This window comes from Lacerta agilis, chromosome 3 (genome assembly GCF_009819535.1).
Source record: "Lacerta agilis isolate rLacAgi1 chromosome 3, rLacAgi1.pri, whole genome shotgun sequence".
Classification (NCBI taxonomy): Eukaryota; Metazoa; Chordata; class Lepidosauria; order Squamata; family Lacertidae; genus Lacerta; species Lacerta agilis.
The window spans coordinates 74,546,012-74,559,892 of NC_046314.1; the positions used below are offsets into that span (position 1 = coordinate 74,546,012).

Genomic DNA, 13,881 nt, shown 5'->3' on the forward strand with positions numbered 1-13,881 from the left:
AGCATTTGTTGAGTAATGGGTCTATAAGTTAAATCCAGGTTTTTTTGTTTTGTTTTAAATGGTCCCCCTTTCTTGTTCATTTTTCTCTTTTTTTGGACAGCCGTTCTAATCAATGTAATAATGTAATGTGTGTGTGCGTGTGTGTGTGTGTGTGTGTAGCTGTGTGGAGACCTATTATACAAGTAATTGCATAAAACCGCTTTTTAAATTATTTGATTAGCTTAAAATATGTCAGCTGTTTGCTTGTGGGTCAAGCCAAAGAGGTCAGAAATGTTAGTGATCTTGCTAAGCTGATAACCACATACATCTTCTTATCTTAGACAGTGTGGGCTGAATAAGCTTCTAGCTACCGCAGAGAAGCTACTGCAGAGCTTCCAGAAGAAGATCTGCAGTAGGCCAGGGGTTCCTCAACAGTGTAGGTACTAGCCAGGTCCAGGATGAAATGTGCCTAGCTTCAGAGAAAGAACTACACTGGCCATCTCTAGATCAGGGTGGTCTCTGGTGTTCAGAGACATCATAATGCCTTACTGGGAAAGAGGAATGAGAATGCTAACACTGCAATAACCTGTAACTGCAATGAGCTATTCATTTGGCACACACATCTCAGGATTCTTGTTTACTGTTGGTTCTTTCCAACGTGGCCCCAGGAAGGATTTTGCTGCTGCTGTTGGCTTTCAGAACAGAAAAGATGCTTGTTAGTGGAAGAGTTTACATATTGCATATCTGAACTCCAGAATTTGAACTCCAGAATCTTGGGTAGCAAGTATTCAATAATTTCTGTTTGTGGTCTCCAGTAACTCTTCCGCTTTAAGCTGAAAACTCTTCCATTAAGCTTATGCAGGCAATTAAGAATACACCTTTCCATAATAGTTAGCTGACTTCTGATTTTAACTTTTTTATATATGGACTTTCTTGTACTGTCTTATGTATAATAGTAAAAAACACTGATTTTTTAAAAATGAATAGCAGTTTATAAACATTTCAACAAACAAACACACAAACAAATGTATTGCCACTCATGGGCTAGATGCACAATATGTCAGACTTACGAGCTTGTTGTTTTCATCATTAATCTTTTCAGAGTTTCCTGGCAAGAGAGATTGATTGTTAAACCACTCTGAGAACTGTAGCTCTGTGAGGGGAATAGTGGTCTAATAAGAACTCTCAGCACCTATAATAAAATACAATTACCAGGATTATTTAGGGAAAGCAAGGACTGTTTAAAATAATACAATACTGCTTTAAACATATAGTTCAGATGGGGCCTAAGAATTTTTCTAGTTCTGGTGTTGGTACTTAATTGTTGGGTTCCTCAGTTTGATAGGATGAAACAAGTTACCACAGGAAACATCCTTTTATTCAACTGTATTTGAGATCTGAGGAGAGAACCTCTGCTTAGAATTTGAGCTTAAGACCTGACTTTGTTCATATCTCTGATGCAGATGTTTACATTAATAACCTGGTGAGAGGCTGCTGAAGCTATTTCTGTGGTAAAAAAAAATCTGTCTCAGAAGAATCAAAGGTGAATAATTCAATTACACAATCTTAACACCATCCCTAGGCATATTAGGCAGATGTATACTCAAGCTCTTCCCTGGTTTAAAAATATTATCAAAAGGAGGAAAATAGCCAGGTAGGTGATTTGATAGTAGGCTTTTGTGACTTCAACCTCATATTTGTGGTGATCTCAAGTGGTCTCCTCCAGCCACTGACCAGACAGACCTGCTTAGCTTCAGCAAGTTGGGTGTATCATGTGCCCTCAGATCACAACTTGGGACTTTGTGGGTGTCTGAATGATTCATTTTTTATCAGCAGGTTGTTTGTAACAAACTAGTATTTTCAGGATTGTTTTTTTGTGTATCAGTCAAAACAAATAATACATCTACATGCATATCTATAATCTGTATTGGTCTTTCTAGCATCGGACTAAACTGTGCCTTGGGGGCAGTGGAAATGAGGCCCTTCATTGAAGCTATTGGGAAGTGTACAACAGCCTACATTATTTGCTACCCCAATGCAGGTATGGGCAGTTCTGTTTTTGCTTATCAATAAGTGATAAATCTTGTAAATCAACATGATGTGCATTTTTAATACAGCTGCAACAGCTTACTTCATAATTATGTTATCTGCAGTCAACTTAATTGTTATGCAAATGAAGCTGCGTGGTAAAACCCTGCCAAATTCAAGACAGTTATTATGGTTTGAACATATGGAAGCACCCTTGGAGGGGGCCTGCTCCAGCTGCTGGTTGATACCTTTCTGTCTCTCCACTGTCTGGTTACGTCATGATGGGATAGATGAGCAGTGGCTGTGTCTTAGCTGTATGAAGACTAGGTGCTATTAGGCTGTCCATTATGCAGCCACATTCTTCATACCTCTTTGCATTTAGGAAATCTGGATTATAGGCAAGGCGCAAAATGGGATCCAGTGATACATTTCAAGGTTGTAAATCGGAGCTCATGCAGAGTGAAAGCTCTTGCCTTGCAATTTGTTTACCCCTGCTCTTTATTTATTTTAGAGTCTTTCTTACCCTGCTGAAGAGATCCCCATAGCAGTTTACTTAAAATAAAGACAGACCCTGTCTGCAGACTTGCAGTCCAAACAACATGACACAAAAGGAGAAAGAGATGTAGAGGGAAGAGGGGGCAAAACAAACTGGCACCAGTTCTTAAAATTAAGTTTTTGTTTTTTGCAATGACCAACTGGAATGGAAACCAATCAGGGTCAGAAGAAGCTGGTCTTAAAGCAGAACTGATGGAATGCCCCATCCCCTTTTCCACCACTACTGCATGTGTGCGCATCCCCTTATAAAAACTATCCTGGATCCTTTTGAATAAGCATTGCACACAAGCTCAGGGGCAGAGATGTACTTTGGATCTCATCATGTTGGGCAGCTCTAGGAATTTTCTGCTACAGAAGAGACCTGATGTGATTTAGGACTTATTAATGGATTTTCTATATATTGCCCTTGTATCCACAGTAGATTAGGCTGGGATACAGTGACTGGCGCAAGGTTCCCCAGTGAAATTCATGGTTGTGTGGATTTGCCTGGTCCATTTTGACACTTTCGTTGTTTTAAATATATCGGCCAACCAAGATTTATGTCCTGCTTTTTAAAAATAAAATATCCAAGGTAGCACAATCAGTATTAAAATAGTCTGCCCCATACTGGCTCCAGATTGTATATGGTTTATCCAAGGTCTTTGTTCCTCTGTTTGTGTGTGTGTGAGAGAGCCCTGGAGAATATGATGTCAGCAGCCAGAACTGGAAAATGGAGTATAATGTTGTTCAGAATAGGAACCCTATTTCCAGTTCGCCTTGCCTGTATCTTTTTTTTCTTTCAGAGAGCTGGAATTTTTATTTCCCTCCCATTGGAGGATGTGGGAACGAACAAAAGAAGGTCATTATAACCTTTTGCAGGGCTTAGGAAGTATGTCACAAACTCTCAGTGGTTGTTCCATTTGTACATCTCCTAAAGCCTTGCCTGTATCTGAATGGAAGTGACTTCAGTCCAGAAGCTCATAACAGATATTAAACCTCCAAGCGAGGCAGATTTATGATGAAAAGAGCCTTGATAAAAACTCTTGATAGTAGGTTTAGGGGCTGAGTTGATATGAATGAACATTTTGATCCCGCTCTTGTAATGCTTCCTTGGTATTGTGATGTCTTACAGTAAAGTCTGTGTGCTTGAAATTTGAAGCACTAATTTTGATGTATAATTGGTTACATACTGTTATTTTCTGTGGTAAGCAAACATTTTCTGTGGAAAAATATGTGAATGAATCTTTGGATGACACTTAAATTGGTGCCTACCTGAAACAACTGCTTCTCCATTCTGCTAATGCATTTGCTGATGTTTTAGTGAAAAAGGACATTCGTTTTTAGAAAGAAAGGGAGGGAAAACCTGGGAATAATAAATAACCTTGAAAAGCTAATATTTTAAAGCTAAGGCAGGTTGTTGCCTGGGAAAATCTAATTAAGAAAAGACTAATGAGTTTTTTATTTATTAGCAATGTAGCACATACTCATTAATCCCATTGAAAACTACAGCTGCATTGATGATTTTTTCTTTTTAAGCAGATCAAAGCTTTAGAAGTTAAGACCTTTTACCAAACCTCTCAGAAGAAAAACTTCCTAAGATTTATGTATATGGATGTGCCAGATGCATGTGGATGTGTGTTATCGAGCAAATTATAAATTGTATTATCCAGCTGAAATAATAAATGGAAACAAAACTCCCCTATAGTTACCTATAGATCATGTGAAAAGTTACCTAAAGATCATGTGAGGTTCAAGCACTTTCTAATATTTTTTCAGGTCTTCCAAACACCTTTGGTGGTTATGATGAAACACCTGAAGTGACTGCCAAGCACCTAAAGGTAGGGGATAATATTATAGCTGTCAACTTTTCCCCTTTTTAAAGGGAAATTCCTTTATTCCATTTAGAATTCCTCACAAGAAAAGGGAAAAGTTGACAGCTATGAATAATATGTGTATTTATTTCTTCCAACTGTAGAGGGAAAAATATTTGCATGTAAATCAAACCCTGTATTTGTCTACTCAGAAGAAAGTCATATCATGTTCAATGGGGCTTACTCATAGGTAAATACATTTTATGGGATTGCAGCCTTATGGAATGTGGCTGCTGGTTCAGGATCCCAAGTTTGTCCGTGTTGATCTCAGATTATGGAAGACATGTTGCTAGACATGTAGACTCACAAGAAGGACAGATGGAGATGGTTTATAGGAACCTCACATGACCCAGACAGCTGCTTGATAATAGCATTGAGGGGCTTTGCTTTGATTGTGCTGAAGGATATGGGGCTGTGTAAAATACAAGGAGGTACCTATGCAAAAAGTGACTTGGTTCAGGATAGCGCTTAAGCCTTCAGTCAGGCGGAGAGTGGAGTTGCCAGCGTAGTAATTCATCTCCAATCCTGAAGTGCTACATTGGTGACTAGGAAGGAAGTGGAGCTCTTAAGCAAGCAGAACTTGAAGCAGGCTTCCCAGAAATAATATAGATCTATATTTCAAACACACACTTGGGGGGAAAAGGTGAATGTGACTGTTTGAAGATGAGATTTTTTTTTCCAAATGTGGTTGTGTGGGCAGCTCCAGCTACATTCTTGTTAGCTAGCAGGAATCATTTGAAGGTCCTACTGCACTAATTGGGCTCTTACCAGTAGTATGTGACATGCTACTTTTATATTGCTGTTAATTCATCCCCACCAGCTCCCCTAGTTCAATTATATCTAAATACTGTTTTCCCTTATCTGCAGGATTTTGCCTTAGATGGTTTGGTGAACATAGTTGGTGGCTGCTGTGGAACCACTCCAGCGCATATCTGGTAACTTGATACATTAACATTAGTTTCAGCCATCAATGCAGACAACCAAAGAAGCTGTTTGGAGGATGGGGCAGTTTGGTTCTGCACAGTTTAGGGGTCCTAGACACATTCCAGGTTGCTGGAAAATGAAGGAGAGCTGATTCTGTTTCCCTTACATAGCAACCACCACAACGGTGTGTTTATTATGTGCAAATCAGCCTTGGGACATCTCTGGCTGAGCACCTTGTCAATAGTGGTCACTGCATACCTTGTCCTGGTAAAGGTGGCTTGGAGAGACTAGTCACAGCAAGGTGGCATGTCCTTGGAAGGTTATTCACCAAGTGTGTTGGTCACAGCAACTACTGTGTATCTCAACAAGTTCCTTCATGGGGCCTCTTGCAGAGGAATCTTCTGATGGAGGACTGGCCCATGTCTTTGGTTCTGATCAATGTTGTACAAAGTGTCTCCCCTGATTTGGGCTGATCTGGAATTTGTGTAGAGGTTCATGAGGCACTGGGGTTTCTTCATGCAGTCCACCTGATGGGTGAACCAGGGAAATCCATCAACATATGAGAGATCTAAGGGTAGGGAATGTGTGGCCCTCTAGATGTTGTTAGATTACAACTCTCAACAATGCTGACCATTGGCTATGCTGGCTGGGGCTGATAGGAGCTGGAGCCCAACAACATCTGGAGGGCCACACATTCATGATCCATATTCTAAGAGGAGGAATAGCCCCCAGATATATTCCAGAACCAGGAGTTTCAGACTGCAGATGTGTGGTGACAACCATTTCAGGAAAATTTACATTCATTGTCCTTCAGGCTAAGCAATCTTTTTCTTTCCCCTTCGGGATTTAAAGGACTTGTGTGCCAGTTGCAGAAAATGTTGATTGAGTGATGCATGAAACCACTGCTAATTAAGTTAATTAAATTAAATATTTGTTCAGCTATTGCTACTTTGGTAAAATGTATTTCAGCAATCTCCTTATAAAGTTAATTGGAAAACCTCTCTATTTCTTCCCTGATGGCAAGAGTTTAGCCATCTTTCTCTTGTAATAAAAAGTGATGGAGCTGAATTTTAAGGCTTCATGGGGGAATGGAAGGTAGTACTTGAGGGAGTACTTGAGGAATTAAGTGGCCACAAGCATTTTGTGTTACTGTGTATGCCTGAATGCTCATAGGATGCCAATAAAATAAAAATATGGTGGAAAACTGAAGAGAATGAGTATTGGCGCAGGGCACATAGCTTTTCGCTGTTAATAACTTCTGCCTGATTAAGAGCCAGCTTACATAATCATTTTATCTGGAGCAGTTAACTTCTGGATGTCAGGTATTGCAAGCAATGCCTTCTTGTCACAAAAATTAATTATACAGGCAATTTTGGGCACTCTTCAGTATTTCTTGGGTGGTGTTCAAAGGTTAGTATGTTAATTACTGTTTTTACTAAGAGTTGCATTATCTATCTATCTATCTAGTACACTCCTGTGAGCTCCTTAGAGGAGACGTGAGAGGGGACTGTAATAAGCAAATATGTATTGGTCTCTTAACATGTTCTAGTTGAAAATAATCCATACTTGTAAAGCTCTGAACTGCTATTTTGTGTTTTGCTGTTTTGTAATTCAGGAAGATAGCTGAAGCAGTAAAGACATGCAAGCCTCGCATTCCTGCCTCCTCCTTTTCAGAAGGCTACATGCTGCTCTCAGGTGAGAAAGACTGATGTATCCAGCTGTCCTGATTCGCATTCTGTTAAAGTATATTTTAGAATGCCTTACTTTGCTGATTTACCTTGAGATATCTATATACTGCTGGGAATGCATATGTAATTCCTGCCGTTATAGACTAGCTGTTAAACTGAGAGGTAAACTCAAGGCTGGATTATTTCAATGCACTCTATGTGGGGCTGCCCTTGTTCCTGCTCCAGAAGCTGCCGCTGGTGCAGAATGGAGCAGCCAAACTGCTGATGGGGGCACATGGCTGACAACATGCAACACCATTGTTAGAACATCTGCACTGGCTGTCCATTTACTACCAAGCCAGGTTCAAGGTCCAGGCTAGCATAGGGACCACTTGAGCCCTTGTATGCCAGCTTGACCACTGAGACCACGTGTACGAGCATCATTTTCTGACCCCTGAGTTGGAGAGGCTCATTTGATATCGGCACAAAACCCAAGCCCTAACTGTCATTGGCCCAGTCCTGTGGAGTACTTTTTCAATAGCGATTCAACAGGAACCTTCTGTTTTAGCCTTCAAACTATTTGTTGAAAACCTTTCTATGCTGCGAAGCTTATGCAGACAATCATGAAAACATTGTCTGCAATAGTTAGCAGATGACCTGTGATTTTAACTTTTTATGTGGTCTTTATATAACTGTTGTATCCCGCTCTTTCATTTATAAAAAATCAAAATGCTTTACAAGTATTCTTTATCAATAAATAGTAAACTTTGGTACACTAGTCATACCTGCATTCTGCAGTTGCAAGGGGAATTAGTGCTTTTTTCCATCCATGTAGAGGACAGGCTTGTTCCATTAGTCGCATAAATACAAAGAAGAGTACAGGCAACCCTCCATTCATGTGCGGGTTACATTCCGGGTCATCATGCGTGTGTCAGCCTGCCCTGTTCCACCCTCTTCTGCATGTGCATGGTTGCAAGTGCATCAAACACTCGGAAAATGGGAGTTGCCTGTATATTCTTGTAAATCTAAAGCATAGCTCATTATGCTTTGCATATGAGTTACATCTGCTATACAGGGGCTTTATGTGAATTGCGGTAGGTTGCATTTCTGTTTTTTAACTTGTGTTGATTGTTTTTCCCCCCTTTCAAGGCTTGGAACCCTTCAGGATTGGGCAGTACACCAACTTTGTGAACATTGGTGAACGCTGCAATGTTGCAGGATCACGAAGGTTTGCCAAACTCATCATGGCCGGCAATTATGAAGTAAGCATTCAACTTAGTTTGTCTCTGACTTAACATATTTTAAGAATTTGCATATTCAGCTTGTGGTAGATAAGTTATCGGCAGGGAACTTTTTTTCCATGCAGTTGGTGGAAGTGTACTTATTTGGTTCAGCGTGAAAAAAAAGTGTTGAGGCACTTCTCTTGTAAAGGTGAAAGGCCTACCATGGAAGCATTTTTGTTAATAGGCACCAAAGTACTCAAGCATTTGAATTTCTGGAAGTGTGAGCTTCAGCTGTGCTTGGACAACTGAAAGAAAGGACTCATGGATTCCTGACTTCCACACAGGTTCCACATTGTTGCTTCTGCCTGCAGGGTTTCTGAAGTGATATATTACTAGGGCAGTGTGGGAATAAGCTGCAGGAAAGAAGCTCCCAGACTCCTACGGTTATGTGCAAATGGGGCTTCGCTTTGGCCCAAGAAACTATTTCAGTCCAATATGTTGTGTGGAGCCGAGCCCTTAATAAAGAGAAGAGGAATCTGCATAAGACAAGAGAGGATGGGAAACACATTTATATTAATGTGTAGAGTTTTAGTTTTAAGGGAGTGGGGAGCTGTTTGATGTAATTCATAATTGGAAATGATCGGCAACAAAGAGGAATATAAAAAGGACTCACTAATGCAAGGCCCAACTTAGGCCTTTACTATACTTATAAAAAATAATTTTTCTGTGATCCCTTTTTAGGATGCCCTGAGTGTAGCCAAGGCCCAGGTTGAGATGGGAGCTCAAATTTTGGATCTCAATATGGACGACGGGATGCTGGATGGGCCATGTGCTATGGCCAGATTCTGCAACTTCATTGCTTCAGAACCTGACATTGCCAAGGTTGTATGCACAACTTCTGATGTCAGATTAAAACAGGTGTTCTTGCAGATAGAGCTGCAAATTGGGGGAGGGGCGTATACGGCATTAATAATAATCTCTTAAGGCTACAGACAGTATTTAGTGACTGCATTTCTACCGAGTTGCAACTTTCCTGAAAGTTCACCCCATGGCACTGCTGTAACGCTAGTGGTCCCACCAAGATGTACAAGGGTTCTCAACCACCCAGTCATTACCCCTGATCCTAGCCAGGTGACTATGGTGTAGTCAGAACCTTTGCAATTGGCTCTGCTCATGTGGTGATGTAGAGTACATAAATGTTGCAGTAATACTCCTGTATTGCTGCTGAAATGTCTAAATGTTCAAAGGAAAAAAATAAATATCAGGGAAACATTTTGAAGTGCTGTGTTATTATTGGTCGGGAGGATTCTTCCTTTTCTTCTTTTGAAGGACTGCAACAGTTTGAAATGCAGATGGCTCACCGTGAAGAGTACAGTCATACCTAGGAAGTTGAACAGAATCTGTTCCGGAAATCCGTTCAACCTCCAAAATGTTCAGAAACCAAAGTGAGACTTTTGATTGGCTGCAGGAAGCTCCTGCAGCCAATTGGAAGCCCCATCAGATGTTCAGTTCCAAAGAATGTTCACAAACTGGAACACTCACTTCCGGGTTTGCGGCGTTCAGGAACCAAAATGTTCAACTTGCAAGGCATTCGGGATCCAAGGTACGACTGTACTACATAAATGAAAAGCAAAGCATTCTGTGCAAACCTGAAATTGTTGCTAGTCTGATCTATGGTTTAAGGGAAACAAACTGGGATGATCAACCACACTGTTGGAAGTTGCATGCAATGTCCGTAAGTTCCTTGGTGTTCCTTTTAACCATGGATTGTCAACATTATTTTTTATATGCATAACTACACAACAGGTTAGAAAACATCAACACTGTGGTGACATTTTTCTGTTGATGTTTTAGTTTTTGAGAAAGAAAAAAGTAGCTAACTTGTAAATTTGCACTCCCCCCCCCACTGCTTCCCCTGTATCAGGTGCCGCTCTGTATAGATTCTTCAAATTTCGCAGTGATAGAGGCTGGGTTGAAGTGTTGCCAAGGAAAATGCATAGTGAACAGCATCAGTCTGAAGGAAGGCGAAGACGACTTCCTGGCAAAAGCGAGAAAAATAAAGAAATATGGAGCAGCTGTGGTAGTTATGGCTTTTGATGAAGTGGGTCAGGTCAGTACCACTTTAACATACCTTGCTGACTTTGAGGAAAGTCCCATAATATTTTTGTTATATCCACAATCCGGAGTACTAAAGGAGTTGAGGGGGGCAGCATATACATAACACATTTACTGCACACTTAAAGAGCATGGCTTTCCCCCCCCCCCAGAAATATTTGAACTGTCATTTACTCCTCACTGAGCTACAATTCTCAGCACCCTTAACAAACTGCAGTTCCCAGAAAAGTGGGGGAAGTAATGAGCTTTAAATATATGGTCTGTATGCCATCTGGGAACCAAACCAGCAGGAAATGAGGAGCTAACAGAATATGATACACCCCTGAATAACAGAATTGATAAAGGGATATTGAAATTATCATCCACTCAGATAATAAGCTCATTGGTGCCTTGATGTAACATGGAAGATAAGAGATTCACTGGTCAAACCTTGCAGACAGGAAACTTACCTTTCCTTCTCCCTTTTTTTCCTCTCTCTCCCCTCCCCCCCCTTTTCAGGCCACTGAATCTGACGAAAAAATTTCGATCTGCACCAGAGCCTACCACCTCCTAGTGAACAAAGTGGGCTTTAATCCGAACGATATCATTTTTGATCCCAACATTCTTACCATAGGTACTGGAATGGAGGAACACAATCTGTATGCAATTAACTTTATCAATGCGACTAAAACCATAAAAGTGAGTCTACGGAGTTCTTTAATGGGGGTGGGGTGGGGTTTGATTATTATTTAAAGTATTGTGGTGGAGGGAGAAGGGGAGCACACCAGAATATAAGCAATGGCCTGTGTGGAATGATGCAGCTCTCTTCATACTGTACTAGCTCCTCAGCCCTGCTTCGGATAGCAAAGATATTATAAATTATATATCAGTCTAAAAATATCCCAGACAATTATCTGTAGTGTAAATATACTTATAGTAATTAAATGGGGCAATTTTAGCAAAATGTTGGCAGATTAGCCAAAAGGTCTTTGACAAGCTACGTGAAAGCTGCCTCATTTAATTAGCACAAGCTCCATTATTGCAGTGTATTCTATCTCTAATTTGATTGTACTCTGAACAGGATCTCCTTCAAATACTTTATTATAAATGTGTGTGCGCATATGTTACTTGTAATTAAAGGGCAAAAATACAGTGGTACCCCGCTAGATGAATGCCTTGCTAGACGAAAAACTCGCTAGACGAAAGGCATTCGCTAGCGAAAGGCTGTTTCGCAAGACGAATTTTTCAATGGGCTTGCCTCGCAAGACGAAAAAATTTCCGATTCCCCCCCCCCCCGTCAAACCGCTATTCCCCCGTTGGTGCTTCGCAAGACGAAAAATTCGCTATATGGCAGCACTCGCAGAACGAATTAATTTCGTCTGCGAGGCACCACTGTATAGCAATTACCTATTTCCATCTTTATTGGTGTGGATTTATAACCCACTTTCTTTCTAAAGCCGAGGGGGCTAAAAGCAAGAATAAGAATTCCTTTATTTATGTTTGCACCACCCCTGCAAGGTAGGCCAATATTATGATTTGACAGATCATGATATAGGACAAAGGAGTATGATCTCCCAAAATTGTTGTTATTATTTATTTGATTTATCTCACCCTTCCTCCTGAAGGAGCTCAGGTTGGCCAGCTTGTGCTTCACAGGCAACAAGGGCTGGGTAGAAATTATTTACAATATAAACACACACAGTAACTTAACATGTGAGGAGTCAATGTTCATATAAATAACTGTTTGCATGTGCTAGTAAGCTAATTGCAGCTCCTCTGCAGGCATATGTGCAGTGATTTACATCTGTGTATGATAGCATGTTGGGATCTCTGTTCCTCTGTCTCTGCAGCCTGTGAATTAATAATCTTATAGGAATTTTGTAGTGAAGTAGCCTTGAGATGGGACTCTTAACTCATATTTCCACTGTCTAGTTACAGTCTTCTATCTACTGGATTATTATGTCTCATAGTCATGCAGATACATCTGGCTCTAATATGGCCATGTAAAGTCAGAGGTGAAATTACGTAGTTTAATGAATGTAAGGTTAACTTACGGGAAATAAATGAGCAAGTTATCTATGGTAATCTGTAGACTGACCAGCTCCTGTTTTGAAGGATTTTCGCACCTTATCCATGAGGAATAGCAAATAGAATGTTAAAATAATCCAAGTGGGACAATGCACAGCCTTGAATGTGGGATAGGCTATGTTTGAGAGAAATCTTGCCTGGAGTGATAGCTGTTTTTCACCTGCTGTTTCTATGGTGCCCAGACACTGCTATGTGCCTGGGTAGCTCACTGTCCTTTAGACCACAAAGATGTGCTTCATGAATTCACTGATGGCCCTTAGGCCTCTGATACGAAAATAGGTTTTTATCATGAGCTTTGCTGCTTATCCTATTGTTGTCAGGAAACTCTGCCTGGAGCCAAAATAAGTGGAGGCCTTTCCAATCTGTCTTTTTCCTTTCGGGGAATGGAAGCTATTCGAGAAGCAATGCATGGAGTTTTTCTGTACCATGCCATTAAGGTAATGTGAGCATTTTGACAAAACAGCTTCTGATCAGAATGCATATCTTGTAGTATTCATTATCTTCCCTCTCCTGTTCCTGTATTGTCAGTATGGATTGGACATGGGGATTGTGAATGCGGGAAACTTGCCTGTGTATGATGATATCCACAAGGAGCTGTTGCAGTTGTGTGAAGATTTGATTTGGAATAAGGATCCAGAGGCCACAGAGAAGCTTCTGCGTTACGCCCAGGTAATGTTTATGTTTTGCCTGCTTTCTTTTTTAAAATGCAAGCCGTGGCATTCAAACATTGAACCTTGGGGATTAAAAATAAATAAATTCTTTATGTATTTGTCTTCCTTGGTGAGTGGCGCAATTTTTCTGCCAAGATGCAAAATCACATTGGGAGGTGGGGGGGGGGGATATTCTAAGGGCACATAATAATGTTATATGTCAAAGATAAGCAGGTCTGAGCCTGGAGGGAAAGTTGTCTGGCAGTCCTGTGGATATTTTTTTTCCAAAGGAAGAGCGAGATATAAGCATAGTAAGAAATACCTGGAGAAAACCATATTTGATAATTATGCAGTCTCTGTGTTCTGCGTGCACTGTTGTTATATTAAAGCATACTGTTTTAATATGAAAGTGTATACATGCTTGTTTATACAACATTCAGTGTTATTAAGAACCAAGGTACACACTCTGAAGAATCTCAGTGTCTAGCCTATAGTGACAATACCATTTCAGAATGCTGTGTGTGTGTGCGCGCGCGCGCAAATACGATTGGAATATTACCCTAAGTAATACTTTGCCCTTTTCTTCTAACTTTCTAAACTAGTACCTGTTTCCTTGATAGTATAGCTACCCACAGGCAGGGAGGTTTTGAGCATTCAATCATACAATTCCCCCACATCATTCTCGAGTGGTATAGACTCAGGAAGACTATACCATAGGATTCTTCTGGACGTGTGTTTCAATGTTAATATTTTGTAGCTTGTTAAATGAGCATTTCCCCCTAAGGCAAGAATAATTATGCTTAGAAGCTCTCAAAGGAGGGAA

General features: G+C 40.5%; 1 protein-coding gene across 2 annotated transcripts in view; it reads left to right on the forward strand.

The window, feature by feature from the left end:
* MTR (5-methyltetrahydrofolate-homocysteine methyltransferase) overlaps positions 1-13,881 on the forward strand; it is a 61,400-nt gene that overhangs the window by 21,283 nt on the left and 26,236 nt on the right. Inside the window, exons 9-18 of one of the 2 annotated variants that reach the window (XM_033144340.1) lie at positions 1,920-2,020; positions 4,318-4,379; positions 5,280-5,347; positions 6,952-7,031; positions 8,153-8,265; positions 8,968-9,108; positions 10,151-10,336; positions 10,840-11,019; positions 12,729-12,845; positions 12,937-13,077. In XM_033144340.1, coding sequence (XP_033000231.1) covers positions 1,920-2,020; positions 4,318-4,379; positions 5,280-5,347; positions 6,952-7,031; positions 8,153-8,265; positions 8,968-9,108; positions 10,151-10,336; positions 10,840-11,019; positions 12,729-12,845; positions 12,937-13,077 — 1,189 coding nt within the window. The remainder of the gene's footprint in view (positions 1-1,919; positions 2,021-4,317; positions 4,380-5,279; positions 5,348-6,951; positions 7,032-8,152; positions 8,266-8,967; positions 9,109-10,150; positions 10,337-10,839; positions 11,020-12,728; positions 12,846-12,936; positions 13,078-13,881) is intronic. The other variant, XM_033144341.1, reaches the window with a different exon arrangement.